The following is a 16293-nucleotide window of genomic DNA, read 5'->3' on the forward strand; positions in this document are numbered from 1 at the left end:
AAGTAATAAAAATTTAGATTGATCCAGTAATCCTTTCTTCTGTTGTTTTTAACAGGGAAAGATTTTCTCCTCCCAAACCAACAGAAGACAGAAAGACTGTGCATCATGCATTTCAGAGAAAAGACGGAATTCCTCAATTTCATAGAATTTAGAGGAAAAAAAATCCCACTTGGAATGATAAAAGGTTTAAATAGTTACACTTCCCACACTTGAAAACACCAGTAACTTACTGAAATTCACCAAGAAATACATAATGTGGAATTTCAAGGGGTAAATCATGTTTTCAGGATACAATACATATTACACATGGCTGTGTGTATATACACACAAATAGAAAACCATTCTTACAGGCTTGGAAGGGGAAAAGAGGACAGAGTTGGGGAGAACATTCTTGACATGAATGACAATTCTGACAGCTGCTACTGTATGGAGCCACACAATATATACTGCTTAAGACTCAACGCCTACATGCTAACTATTTTCTTGAAACTCCCAGAGCTAGCTAAATTTAGTCTGAACTTACATGCAAAGACAGAGAGACTAGCAGAGATATTCTGGAATTAAAGTAGATTTAAAATGAGACTGAGCATTACCATGATGAAGGTAAACAGCATAAACAAATGCAGGGACCACTCCAGATGTGAGAGTGTCAGAAAACATGCCCACACCTGTATTGGTCTGAGTCAAGATTGCACAAGATTCTGTAATTCAAAGTCTGAGTATTTGGCTTGTAAGCTTACAAATATTCCTTAACACACTAGTATTATCATGCATTCCTCCCTCCACACTGATTATCTGAGACATGCAGACCTACTCTTCCTCCACCCAACACAGTTTTAGGAAAAATACCCATATGAAGACAGAAACAAGTCAGATTGTGACAAATGCTAGTAACTGGCACATAAATTCATGCCAGAACTACATTCCAAAATTTCCATAGCTGTAACTAAAGCTCATTTTCCTTATTTCAAAGTCTTAAAATATCTAGAAGTATTCAGAAATTAAAAATTGGTGTATAATGTAAAGTTATTTTTGTAACTATAATTTTTTTTTGCCATCTGCCAAATTGGCGCGTTGGTTGGTCGGTAAGACCACCAGGCTGCAAAGGACAAGTCTCTGTGATTAATTCTGAGCATGTAACTCTTATTTTCATCTTTCAACCTAACAAATTGTCAGAATTTTTACAGAAGGAATGAGAAGTCTAATCAGGAATATGTAAGTTTTTAAAAAATCCTACTATTAAACTAAACAAAGAATGTTAGGAGCTGATTGACTTACCACTTAAAAAAAAAATAATTATCTTGTAAAGCAAAACATTCAAAAGGTCCAGTTCTTAAAGAACGTTACTCGGGCATTTAAAAGATCCTCAGGCATTTTCCTCCTGTCTCCTATTCAGCCAGGAGGTAAACTATCTGGAGGATGCTACACAGATAACTCAAAGCGTTATCAGCATTTATATTTCAGTGTGTATTTAACTGACTACACAGCATAACAAAGTGCTGAAAAGTTTACAAGACATTAAACATATACATATACAGGTATTATCCAGTATGCCCTGAATCTCAAGTTTTAGGAATAGGGTAAAGTAGCTGGCTTTTAAAAATTTTATTAGTTTTAGCATTTGACAGAATAGCACTATCACTTACATGAACATAGAGATCTTCTAGGTCTATAAGATTATGTTGCAGAAGCACAGCAGCAACTCTGTATAGGGATGAAGGTGTCTCACCACTTGGATCCTAAAGATGACAAAGGTTGTAAATTTAAGGAAAAAAGCACACAGACCACACCAGAAGGTCATGAAACAGAAAAGAAACTACTCAAAGTTCAGATGAAACAACTCACAGCCCTTCTTTTTACCATGTTATTTAACTGCTATTACTTCAAAGCCATTAGACTTAACTGCATTACACAATCAGAATTTTCAGGAACAAAACCAATAAACACCTTATGGTGCTTTTTATGCAATTCCTAATAATATATTTTTAGAAAAACTTGGAATATTTTATCAAGTATCAACTATGACTCTCTTGCTAACATGCCCTTAACTCCTGGGGACAAGTATTTTGTTTATAAGGTACAATGTATTCGTTAATGCCAGTTCTTATATGATTCTACAAGTTAAAATGGATGGTAGATAATTTTCAGCTGTCTGTCTTGGAGACTGCTAAGCATTCTCCTCTAAAATACATCAGGGACTTCCACTCAAACAATGCAACTATGGCTTTTAATACTGGAATTTTACAGCTTAGAATTTTAATTTCTGTGTTAAAAAAAATCTACAGCAAAAATCACTGATTGCCATTCAGCACTAAGTACAACCAAGCACCAACAACAAAAATTAAGAATGGAAATACATTACCTGATAAAACTTGAATTTGAACCCAAGGATGTGGCATAGAGTTTGAGGTTCACACATGTACATGTAAGACTCAATCAGTGGTACAAAGAAGTCATCATACTCAGGCCTGCACTCATAGACTTCTAGGATAATATCCAAAACTCGGTTGGGATCAAGGTTAAAACATCCTAGTGGAGAAGAGAACAGAAAAGCTTAAAGTTACTTTCCATCTTCATTCTGTTACTAAACCACAAATGCATTAGTTTTATAACTGACTTGTTTTCTGTTAAAATTGAGCCTGGATTTAACTACAGCAAAATAGTCTGGATCACCTTTAAATACAGCATTGATCATTTTGACTTATGTTGAATACTGAACTAGGAAAAGAAGATAAACAGGACTTTCAATTCAGATTACAGGAAAACTAAAAATTACCATCCTAAGGCAAACATTTAGCAAGTAAAACCCTATCTCACTAGTATCACAGTGCCAGCAAAAGGCTTGGGCTGCTTCCTCCTGCCTGGTACTGGCACTCGTTCATGTAGTCACATAAATCAGCCAGCTAGAAATTATTTTACATCCCAATTTTATTTTTTTTTTCGGTTGAGTTAGACCCTGATCCACCTGGCTGCACTGTCCTGTCAGTTCAGCATTGTTATCATTAGGGAGAACAGTTTGTTTATTTTCATGGGAGCAAGAACAAGGATTGGCTTAAGCCAATGTTGTAATCCTACCTGTATTTTACTATATAAACTTTTCCACCAAAACTCCAGGAGACATGCTCAAGACAGAATTATTTAAATTTTTAAAATCCACATCTAGACTATTTTCTTCATTGTGCCATGAGAAGTTTTATCCAGACACATTCACTATGCAGATGTATAAATGCATCAGTGTTTGCTTCCCAAAGGTCATGTCCACTACACCAATACCTACTGGAAGCCAATACTTTTAAAGAATTGACAATTTATAGGAAGTCTATTTGCAACTTCTAAAATTCTAGAAGACAAAAATGTTTTGTTATAAAACTCGTCACAACAATATTCATGCATTGAATTAAGTACCTTAAAATAGCAAAAAGCATTATTTTGGTATTTTCCAATCTGCCTGCTAAGAGATGACAAATGCACCCTCAAAAAATACTGCCAAAATGAATCAAAAACACAGCATGTGTATTTGAGGATATACTGTAAATTCAGTATCTAAATTAAGTTTAACTACATAATGTCCCCAAAATTAATTTTTCCATAGAAACAGGAACTTCCAAATGTCATAATTCTATCCAAGGTAATGGACCAATATGCTATTGTACTACACGCCTGCATGACTTATTATTTGATTCACAGATGATCAAACACAGTAGTCTAAAGTCACTCTCACTAGTCCTAAGTGTGAAAACCAGTGCCCATATTCTTTCAGCAAATTCCTTACCTATTAAAGATTTGATATTTTCAAGGATTAAATCACTAGTGATATTTCCAGATAAGTCTTGTCCAAGTTCTGCGATGAGCTTTGCATAACCTTCATTCTCCTCTCTTAACAAATTAAACTTCTGTTGCTTATAACTGCAAATAAACAGAAATTACACTATTGTGTAACACACATCCACAGCACAGTTACTTTGTGCTCTTATCAATATTGAATTTATTATACATAATGATAATTTTGAAGTAATTTTTAAGAAATTGTAAATTATTTGAGCTATTGCAAAAGGTGTAGAATGCAGTAGAACAACTAGCATACATTCTCTGAACAAATTATTTTATTTCAAATTCAGATCATTTAAAAGCAAGCTTATGCTTATACTTAACAGGAAAGTTTATTCTTACACACTACACTGGAGAACCACTCTGTTACAGTTCATGCTTAAGAACCTGTTCTAGTTTCAAGTGGTGGTCTTTGAGATTGAGACTGAAACACTGGTCGCACAGACAAAAAACAAATGTGCATAACAAAAATATAACCTGTCTTACCAAAACTAACAAATACTTTGTTTATTTATGGAAACAAGCGCATATGTTTAACTGATGCAACAGCCATTTTTATTATACTAAGTTCACGTAATGTCACAAATACGATTAAATATTAAGTATTTTATATGCACATACAGAACCACTATAGCAAAAGCCATAACAATAGGTGACATCAAAAAGATTTTTAAACTCAAAAAGAGTTTGAAAACTAACAGGGCTAATGAGGTTCTCGTCAATGACAAGTTCAATTGCACAAAATATATTTCGTAAAGAAAAGAAAGTATTTTTTTAGAAGAAACATCACACACTTAGAATTCATTTTTACCAGACTAATTAAAATTGTCCCTCCCCACTCACTCCCCAAATAACTATTGCCCCAAGACTTACAATAGTTTTGTCTTTATTTTAACAGATTTCTGATTGAACTGTTGAGACTGCTTGATAAGTCCTAATGACTCCAGTGTCTCTGGATCTAAACGCTCCTTTAAGACAGTGTCCGATACAAGATACTAAAGAACACAGAAAACATACATCAAATTTGTCAATTACAAAAACCTTGAAACCATCTGATTATTACTTTGGGCTACATATACTTTACACTAAAAAAAAAAAAGGTCAAATATCATGATATACCATGATACTAAATGCATTCTGCTTCAAACATGGAAGTGGACAAAACTGAAAAAAGGTTTAAGTGAAATTGGAATCTTACAGTGCCAAATTTTATACACAAGAGTACCCTGAAGAAACAATCCCTAGAGCCTAATTGCTGGTTTCAAAGTATACACTGCATACGATCTAGGGATATTATTACCAAGAACTATGTATTTACAAAGCTTATATACATTATCTCTCGTAATTCAGGGAGAAAAGCCTTATTTGCATATGCTGAATTTTCCTAAAAATCTAGTTTATTCTACGTGGTTCAGAATGTCTCTTCTAAAGAAAGACAGGGGAGGCTGCATAAGCAGATGTCCAACTCAAAAACATACCTCAGAAGCAAAATTTCTGTTGAACAGACAAGGGGAAAAATTGAAGTTACCATAAAACTCCTAAAAGAATTCAAGGAACAACTATACTATATTGCTTCACCATAAAGATCTAAAGAGGCATTTTTAATTTGGGAATTTGTTAAAACATTCTAATAGTCTTTTCCTCAAAGAAAATAAAGCAATATTCAAAACCCAGGTATTCCAAAATCAGATTGAGATTTTGGCATATGCTTTAACCAAAAGATTTTCTAAGTACAACTTACCAAACAGGCTAATACCAGTTGGGTAAAATAATCCCTCTTACTTTTTTCTTCTAAACAGCTTGTTTCAATATCTAGTATAAAAGAAGATGGGGGGAAAAGGGAAAAAAAAATCATTACTTGTGGAATTCACAAGTTTCTGATTTTTATAACTACTCCAATAAATGCTAATAACACAGTGTAAAGTAGTTTCTTTTTAATACACTAGCTTTTTGCCACTTTCCAGCTACTCACCCACTTTGAGGTCCACATAATACTATTACAATTCTCATACATCCACAAATGTCATGAAAAGGTAGAATGAGAGTAATGCCACAATAAATTTTCTTGCCATTCTCTCTGTTGCAATAAGGTTTATGGCAAGTATTAAGAATCAACAATAATCACAAAAGAAGTACAAACCAATGAAAAGAACTAGGTTATCCTAGCCTAATCCTAATGTCCTAGTCTCCGTCTCTGTCTTCAGAGTAGCTACCACTTACTGTCTGGTCTGTAGTTTTTTAATAGCTATGATTCTGTGCTTCCCTTTCTTCCACACTGTCAACTACCAAATGCAATTCATAAATTCACTCCTGTGGGAAGACAGGCCACAAAACAATGGCCAGAGAAGCACATCTGTCTAAAGTAGTTTAAAAAAGCACAACTCTATAGGAAATGAGGAGCTGCAGGAGTGGAAAACTCAAAAGAATTCAAGGTAGACATTAAAAAACAACAAAAAAAAACAACCCAAACAAAAAGCCCCATACATACCTACAGAAATCTAGACCCATAGAGAAAACATCACCAACAAAAATCTAAGAAGCAAGCCCCCGAAACAAATAAAAACCAATGATGTAGCAGTGGAGGCAGACTTGCCAGATAAATCTGGACCCCAGCAGCCAAGCCTCTCAGCCAAACAATCTGCAGAAAGAATTAGTCCAGGGAACGCATAAGTGGACAAATCAAAATTCTCATCTATTGAAACAGATTCATGACATTAGGAAAAAAAAATCCTGATAGTAGCAAACACTGGTTAGAGAACTATTAGAGGAAACTCATTAAAATCAAAGAAGCAATCAACAAATGTCCTTTGTTCCAGAGTTTGAAATAAGCTTGTTAGCTATACTATTTCTCTGCTACCAGTGAAGGCAAAAAAAAAAAAAAAAAAAAAGAGCAGTTCAAGAAGTAACTAATCCAAGTTTTCTAATCCAGCCTAAAAAACAGAGTATCAGTGTGATACTACATTATAAAAACTACTTATTGCAAAAAGATGATACGAGCACACGGAATGAAACATCATGAATAAGAGAAAATCGTTTAGATGTTACAGAACTGAGGCTGCACACAAACTTAATTAGGTGTCTCTCTGCACAGCCAGCCACAGCACAGAAGACCCCACACTCCTTCAGTACACAAAACAAACCAGGATCTGTGATGAGCCAACTGACAAAAGAATTTACTGCAATTTGTTGAAAAAACAGAGACACAGAACAAGACAGAAACTGTAGGCAGTTAAAACTATGATCTGGAAAAAAGTGTACAGGATTAAAATTCTAAAAATGTGAGAGAAACAGCTTTGGATAAGCATTACAACCTAAAAATCCAGAACTTATTACCGGAGTAAGAAGTAGGCATCTTTAAAGCCTGCTCAGTTGACGGATATTAACCTGACAAATTATGTCATTTGCCTTTGGATTTCTGGACCATTAGCACAAGCTCCATTTCACTAACAGCGACTGTACAGATAATAATATTTACAGAACATATTCTGAGAGCAGAGGATCTACCTACCAGGAAGTCAACTTTTATTTAAAATACTTATAGGAATGATAACAACACTAAGGCATGGATTCCAACATTCTTACAAGCTAGCTCCTTTAGACTATTCTTGACAGATCAATTTCCACTGCCTTTAATAGGTAAAATTCTGGAAACTATAACAGAACAAAGCAGAATGAAAATACATTAACAAATGAGATACAGATACACTCAGGATAAGTCAACACATATTTTATAGACAGAAATCATGCTTTACAGATTTTATGACATTTCCCAAAGAAGTCAACAAGCAAACACACAAAGCATCTATTTCTCCAAATCTGTTGCAAGGCTAAAAGGAAGAGAACTTAATTTAATTTACCTAGTATGCAGAATACATCAGCTAGGATGGAAGGCATGTCTTCCCGGAATTCCTAAAAAGGAAAAAGATCACACTTGGTGAATACAGAAATTCCAGTATGTATACTTAAAAAATTCTTATTCTTTTACATAAAACAACACTTCATCTTAAAGTTCATGTTAGTACAGCAATTATTACTAACTATATTAATAACACTTAATAATTCAGATTAATTAATAATTAAGAGTCTCAATTGTCAATATCTAACATAGCTGCTATACTAATTATTGATATGTAACAAAGTAACATCTTAATGTAACTTAAAAGAGCATTTGGTGACCAAGGACAAAAGCACCTGCTTACCACCTTCATTTCTCGAGCACTATGGAACTCTCTGAAGAGAAGCACCAGCCTGTACAGTATCCTATTCTTTCTCAAGTACCAAGTAAGTTACAATTTCCTACAGTAACTAAACCTCAAACATTATCACTTGCTACCTCAACAGCAAAGGGCACTTCAACCTTGACTTCTCTCAAACCCAATGCAGAAGTTTAAAAGCCTGAAAAAGTTATCCTAGAAAATATTACTGCAAAACATGGCTTTTCTTAATGTTCTATACATGTCAAAACAGCAATCTAATAATAAGAAATCATTTTTAGAAGCTTTTTTTACAATGTATTTTTTCAGGTTGTAGTTTACTGCTTTTTTTAGTAACACTTACACTTAGTAACCATAAAAGTTAAGAATAAAATACTCTTTTCCCTACTTTCTCATTCAAAACATTAAAAAAACCAACCAAACAAACATATTTCAAACAAAAAGTAAGTCCAATGCATTACCTTAAAGGCAGTCATGGGACTTAGAAAACTCAATAGTAAAATGGCAGACACACATATTGCTACACTGCAAGAAAGATGTAAATTACAAAAACCAGTAGGTGGCATTACAGACAAGCTGCATAAGCAAGTGAAATCTATTTTTAGCATTTATTAAAAACTTCACTCTTCAACTGCCCTCAAAAATTATTTAACTTTTAATTTATGCTAAAATGGATATATCTATTCCTCAACACAGAAAGTAGGGGGAAAAACAAAGCCCTGAAAAACTACATGTATTTCAAGTGCACACAAATGAAGAAAGTGGAAAAGAACAATTTTTAGACATGGAAAACCAAGTCTGTTGGATATTATAATGCCTGGTATTCATTCGGACTTTAACAACAAACTAAAAATTTGGTATGTAATTATTACAAATATACACTTACTATGACATCACCAAGAACATTAGAGGCTTGATCGTGCTTCAGGTTTCCTCTGACAACATGGTATGCCAGCTCATACAAAGCCTGTTGGATATCTGCTGAAAGGAAACAGACAATTCAGGAACAATTACATAATCCCTGGTCTAACTTTTAAAGCAACATTTACAACTTTGCTGTAGACTTCAGACACCCTGCACGTAGAGATGATATGCTTCTCTTATCAATGAGGGAGCATATTACTTCTGATAGATTACATACGAGCATCAATATCTAAGACCTCACACAAGCAGACAGTAGGAGATTACTAATTTTTCCTAGAGTTTATGGAATAACGGAATGAAAAACTACAGTCCTGCACATAACAGCTTGAGCGCTGGCAGCTCGTCTAACAAAGACACCTTACTTATAATTCACATAAATAGCACATTATGTATACACATACATACAAATATAATACATGTAGATGTACCATGATCAACTGTTTCCAGGCTCCTTTTTTTATTTAATTAAAAACAACCAAGAAACCACTGAACTTACCTCTGAAACCCATACTATCATGGCTCTTGTTTTCACTGAGACTGCGACACAGTTGCACACTGAAATAAAAGAAATACAAAAAATATTAGCAACGAAAATAGATACTAGCATACACACCCAAATGTCTGAGGGACTTTTTTGTTGCTGTTTTCCTGGCTAAAATAGATCTCAAAATATACATATCATGTACTTTAAAGAATAGTCTTCTTGACATTACAGAGGCCTACACACAGAAAAATGAGAACACTCTGTGATTTTATTATTGAAGGAAGCACTGATGTGGTAGCATTAATCTACTGTTAACCAGAGAGGAAATGCTTTTCATAGAAATGTGATGACTATCATAATTTTCTAACTGGCCTGTAAAAAAAAAGTAATATTAAAACTATGTGCATGATTTCCTCATGGAATGTTTTATCAGTGGTATGCTAGGATTTTACCTATTCTAGTCACTAAGAGAACCTACCACAGGATGCAAAGACCTGTCACATTTCTTTGCCTTTATTCACTCCTGAGACTCCCTCAACCAAATCAGCAACATGTAAAAAGTACACTACTGTACAGGTGGTGTTTTCAAATAGTTCTGTATATTATAAAAGAAATGCTTAGAGCGCAGGCTTCCACACTACACTGAAAGCTCAGAGATGGACATGCTTGCAAGCTACAAGGATTTTTCCTCTACCACTATTGTCACCTCAACACAAAGGCAGTTTCACATTTAAAAGCAGGAGTATTTTTTTTTTAAATGGTAGTGATTTACCTACATTATTACAGACAACAATGAACATCTTAAGAACTTATTCACACTTGCAAATATTCAACCAAAAATTTCACCTGTTTTTCATCAGAAGTCTTTCATGTACAGAAGAACTGAAGACAGTTATCAGAGCTACATTGTATTCCTATGTAAGATGGCAAGACTACCACTCCTTGTGGGAGCAATTGTTACATGTTTTCCAAAGCAGGTATGTACAATTATTACAGAAGCTTATTACTAATAAAAAAACCAGTAAAAAAGGATTCTGTAGCAATCCATTATCATTGTTTGCATCCTCTACATATTATTACTCCTCTAGCAGGACTAAACAGCTGCTCCAGCAAAGGATTATAATTAGCAAATATAAGGTATGTGCACCCTTTAAAGAACTGGAAAACAGGCAGTTTCACATGAGATCAACAGAAACATGCAAGCTCAGTAAAAAGCAATTGTATGAGATGTTCTAAATGCTATTGAAGAGAATGCAATATATTTGGAAATAATCAGAACAGAGAGCGCAAAATAGGAGAATAGGTAGTTGATTTTCTTTTTCATGAATGTCAAGTGCACTTCCTTTTTAAAGGAGCAATATATTTATTCTCCAGCTGTCCCCAGAGAACGCATCCATTTGATTAGTCATATTTTCTTAAGTTTTAATTACTACTCCTCCATAAAAAAAGTTGCCCTCTAAGCACTCATTTCTAAGCTCCATATACAAATAACAATAAAGTAAAATATCTGATTCAAAAAAAATTATCTACTGAGATGCACACTTTGACCCTGATGTCATAAGGTCATAATCAACCAGATTACATGGGCAACAACCCTGTCCACTTGGACAGAAGAGTTGACTTAAGTGCATCTTAATACTAAACATGAGTTTAACCCTTTCCAATTCCCTTTCCAGCAACCAGAACAGTACTATCAACGTCACATGATCTTATGACACTAATCTGTTTGATCAGCATAACAAGAAACCTTATTTAAGATCAGTCTGTAAAACAGCTTGCTTTATATTTGTAATTAAAACCCAATGAATTATTAAGATGGGGAAAAATTTTAAGAATTTTCTTTCTGTGAAAGTTTACATGAGAAAATTCTGGTATCAGAAAATAAGATGCTGATTTTATTCTTTGTATCTACACTAATAATTGTGTTTATATTATTTTATACAGAATACTCTATGAAAGGAGGATGACCTTTTCTGGAGATGCTGTCAGGTCCTACAGCTGACCTGATTTCATGGCTGGTTGATACAGAAATGATTATATTCACCAATACTTCTTTCCTTCCTGGCCACACAGTGCTAGCCCTCATTTCAATTCAATCAGTAAATAAACTGACAGACATGTCAAAAATATAGTAAAAAAAGTCTTCTGTCAACTTCGTAAGTTGAAGTAGCTTACCACAAGGTCAAGGTAAGTACCACGTTAAAGAGAGCCTTGGTGTATTAAGGCAAGGCAGAAGCCCTCCCTTCCAGTAACAAGCAGCGTGAGATCAGTTCAGCTAATCTCGATAGAGTGCATCAAATTAAAATCATAATACTTGCACATTCAAAGGAATAAAAATGTCATTATTCGTACAATTAACTCTAAAAAGCCACAACACTTAAACAACACTCAGGACAATGGAAATTTATCAGGTCCACTTTTCAGTTCAAAAGACCCAAAATGTCTCTCAAGAGTTCATTTAAAACTTTTACTACCCATGTATCTTGTAGGTCACTGCAGTAAGCTGAGGATGGAGAAGTTCCCTACTCTACTACATATACATTCCTTCATCAGAAGATAAAACTCTGTGATACATGTAAAATACAGCATACGATAATCTTAAAAACAAAAATAAAAAAATCACAGAACCACTTCTGAAAAGGAAAGTTTCAAAATTAAATTTGTTTTAGAGTAAGACGACATAGATTTGCCCTAACAAGAAGTTCCGAAGTGGTGTTAAGCACCTATCAAACAAGTTTGCACAGCAAAGCCAGTAAGTGAAACCAAGCCTCTCAGTTCATACGCCATGTTCTATATTCTCAATTATACTCCCACACATAGTATATGGCAGTAATTATCATAAAGTGCATAAGCCTGCACACGTTTTACATATATGCATAATGTAACCGATGTGGATAAATCTCTAGTTGAGATAAGTACAATCGATTGCATTTTGCAGTCATGACAAAAATATAACTAAACTATGTTACTCTCAGCCCTCTAACACAGAACTGTGACATTCCTCCTGCAAGTAGAGTAACAAACACGCTGAGAGAGCTTGAAAGACCAAGTCTCAAAACTTCACGCTCACAGAATGTTAAGCTTTTTCAGTTTATCTTGAGGCTTAACATACTCAAACTGTCAGCCAAGTACGTTATTAAAGCCCTACTTCCCCACAAAAGGGTCCTCAATATGTTTAATCTATCACAAAACAAGGTAAGGTTATCAGTCTAATAGTAAGTCCTTGCCATTGGATGCATATTATTTATGTCCATATGAGCTACAGTCATAGACCAGCATCTTACTGTGGAAGACTCTATAAAAAGAAATACAATTTCACTGGAAAAGACAGCATAAATGCAAACAAACAAGTCTACAAGGAGTCAAGGCTTCCCAGTGTAATAAGCAGTCACACAGAGGTTCCAAATCAACCTCTACACGGTACCTGGCAGTAGAAAAATAAAAATAACTGCACGTAATAACTTGTATTTAGACAGAGAAGGGTCAGAATAAAAGAGAAAATGACAGATAAAGATCACCACATCCTGAGCAATTTATACTTCTGGCAGCTAAAAACACTTAAAATTAACACATTATGTACATTTATGTATTTGCATTACATATTATTACACATCAGTAGCTGAACAGGTTAAATTTAAAGCACCCATAGTTTTGAACGTCTCTGAACAACTTCTAGGAAGTGAATGGTCACTGCTACCTATGTTTTACAATGCTGCCTTATTAGTTACATTATGACACTCTAAGGAACATAGAAAATCCCATATTCTGGGGATATTCCTGTTACATCACAACAAACTGATCACATCAGCAAAAAAAAAGTTAATTATTTCTCACAGTGGAAGATCAGTCAATTTAAAATGTAGTGCTTTATTGGACTTCTTTAAAATGTCTCTAGATGTTGTTTTCTTTATTAAACAATTAAAACAGCATCTCCCACAATACTACAAATCCTGAATGCTTTCCAGCATAGGCAGACCCCCACTATACCCTCAGGATCACACTGAAAAACCTACAGCAATCTTTTTAAGTGTCCAGTATTAATAACAGTAGAAGCTGAAATATCAAATAAAGATAAATCATTTACCTCTCTGAACACAGCAAAACAAAAATCTGTGTTTTCACTCAGGTAAACAGTAACTGCCAAAATACTATCTTGGACTGATCTAGTCAGATCAAAGTAATTTCATGCTCCAGCAAATTATTAGTTTTTTTCCAATAAGACCAGTATTTTCTTTCCACGAATTATGACAAGTTTTTTTCCTGTAATCCTCACTTTTCAACAAAGTTATTATTTGTTCCCTTATGAATAAGGCCACCACATTGTTTAAAAACAAAACCATCCCTTCCATACAAGAGTGAATGTACTCTGACTTCATGCACAGGCTTTGTTAGACCAGGCTTCCACAGTTTAAAAACCCCAAACTTCTAAAATTATCCACATCCTGGATTTGCTATAATTGTCCGTTTTGTCCTTTTGCCATATCCTCCCCCTCCCTTCTAACTTGTTTAGCAATATAATGCATTGTCTTAACTTTGAACCACAAACCCTGAAACTAGAACTGTGGCCTAAGCTTAGACCAAGACCTAATTTATATTTCTGTATATATATATTTTTTATTATTTTTTTTTAAATATATAAATAACACAATACAAGTAAGAAGTATCATCACATTTATTCCCCTTTTACTTTAAATAATGCTTACAAATATTTCATGTGTTTCATTTTGGACAGAGAGCATCATAAATTTATTTTCCTCCAGTAAAACAGGAGATAGAAAGTTTTGGAAAAATAAATGCAAAGTTACACACTGAAGAGTCTCAGAAAAAAGTTAAGTTTCCTAAGACATTTTCTAGAGGTTGGCTAGATAGATTCTTTTGCTTCTAAAAATTAAGTGCGTACATATTCCACAGGCTTATAAAGCTATCACTGAAAGAACTGACAACTGTTATCCAAACACAATCACATTTATATTAAAAGGTATGGCCTTTTTGCAAACTACTCTTTAAATCATGCCTTAAACTGCATTCCAGCAGTATCCCAAGAGAAGCATAAAGGCCACAAATACAGGAATTTAGCCTATCATTCTGTTTTATTAGTCTCACAGCAGATTAACACTTTCTTCTCATCATGATTAGGAAGTACTGCTCTAGAGGGAGGGGAGAATCACAGAAGGTATTACCATGGTTCCAAAGCTGAGCTTACTTGCCTCTGACACAGCTAGAAGTTCTGAGAATTCCATGCAAACAATACAGTTGCCATTACATGATCAACTACAGAATTTCTGTCCTTGTGCAAACTCCATACTCCAATCTCAGTGATCTTAACAGGATAAGTCACCAAAACCCCAATCATTAAGTCATTTTTGCCTGAAGTAGTCACAAAATAACCACTACAGAAAAGCTAGGAAGCACACCTGCATGTATATAGTATTATATATAAAAAGGCAATCTGCTTTATTGTAGCCATTTGTGCTTTGCTGTAAAGTTTCAGTGTACATACAGTTTTTAAGACCAAAAATGTTGTGGACTTGTCGGTGTTAGGTTGATGGTTGGGCTCGATGATCTTTAATGTCTTTTCCAACCAAGGTAATTCTGTGATCCTGTGATTTTGTTCTTCGTTACTCATACAGTTTCTAAACACTGAAGTCCAATAAAAAGGATGCTGTGTGCTAACTGCATAAATATTGTTATGCTGGATGCAAATTCAGATACTGCCATAAAAACTTAAGCAGGAGATTAAAAAAACAACACAAACCTTCAGCATTATTTGGGGGCTCCTAAACACTTCTTGTTGGAAATGCAGGTACAGAAGAGATTTTGATTGGCCTTGTATCATTCACATCAAAACATCTTAAAACTTACATGCTGAAGAGATAATGGTTCTAGCACAATTCAAAGCCAAAAATGGCATGGCTCTAAAGAGGGGGGGGGCCTTCACTACAAAATGGAGGCTCTGGGGGGAAGAGTGTTTTGTGCATGGAATTTAAGCATCCTCTATTCTCTACCCCACTACCTTTTTCTTCATTCACAGGGAAGATCATTACCAGAGCTGCACAACCTTTTAAATACATGAACAAGAGAAAACAATAAAGAGTTAATATCAAGAAGTGTTTCTCTCCTTTAGTTACAACAAGAAACAAAAGAGTATAGAAGTAAGGGCACTTGGAAATACACAGTTAGTACACAGGACCCCCTTATCCAAGCTAACATAGTAACGTGAAATGGACAAACTGGTGAGTTGCCCCTCAACAGATGTACCCTGAAAGACAACAGGCAGCACAGTGAGTGAAGCTGCCGAGTTAAGATGGCTTAAAACAGATACACAGAAGGCCCAGAAAGGCAAAGATCCTAGAGCATCCGGATTGATTTGGGAAGCATCAACCAGGCCCCTCAGCACACAAAGGTTACCTTATTGGATTAACAGGAACGATTAGCTGATCCTACCTTGCCTAGTCACCTCGGAAAAGGGAGAAAGATGGGAACAGGGGTTGAGACCTCTGCTAGAAAGGTCAATGCCGCAGAACCAGCGAATTAAAAACATTTCAGGCTCCATATTCCCCAAAGGGGGGCGGCTAAAGAGGCGCTCGACACCCCGTAAATCTGAGCCAAAGGCAGAAAGGGGGCGCTCGGGGCGCGGGCAACGGGCGCCGGAGGGCCAGGCACGGCTACCGGGGACGGGCTTCGGCGCAGGGCGTGAGCAACCGACAAAGGAAGCCCAGCCGGACAGGAAGGCGGCCTAGGCCCTCCGCCCGACCGGGGATCGTCCCTAAGCCCCAGGAACAAGGACGCAGCCCTAAGCGACGTCCTCCCCGCCCGCTCCCACCTCTTCGCGCCTCCCCCCCC

General features: G+C 35.4%; 1 protein-coding gene across 1 annotated transcript in view; it reads right to left on the minus strand.

The window, feature by feature from the left end:
• Positions 1-12237, minus strand: part of THOC2 (THO complex 2) — a 40119-nt gene extending 27882 nt beyond the window's left edge. The window contains exons 1-9 of the mRNA XM_009997228.1: positions 12233-12237; positions 9463-9521; positions 8929-9020; positions 7686-7737; positions 5570-5640; positions 4702-4823; positions 3773-3906; positions 2363-2529; positions 1647-1739 (exon numbers count right to left, since the gene is read on the minus strand). Of these exons, the coding sequence (XP_009995530.1) occupies positions 1647-1739; positions 2363-2529; positions 3773-3906; positions 4702-4823; positions 5570-5640; positions 7686-7737; positions 8929-9020; positions 9463-9521; positions 12233-12237 (795 nt within the window). The remainder of the gene's footprint in view (positions 1-1646; positions 1740-2362; positions 2530-3772; positions 3907-4701; positions 4824-5569; positions 5641-7685; positions 7738-8928; positions 9021-9462; positions 9522-12232) is intronic.
• Positions 12238-16293: the final 4056 nt, after the last annotated feature.

This window comes from Chaetura pelagica, unplaced genomic scaffold, assembly GCF_000747805.2.
Source record: "Chaetura pelagica isolate M959 unplaced genomic scaffold, ChaPel_1.0 scaffold344, whole genome shotgun sequence".
NCBI classification, from domain to species: domain Eukaryota; kingdom Metazoa; phylum Chordata; class Aves; order Apodiformes; family Apodidae; genus Chaetura; species Chaetura pelagica.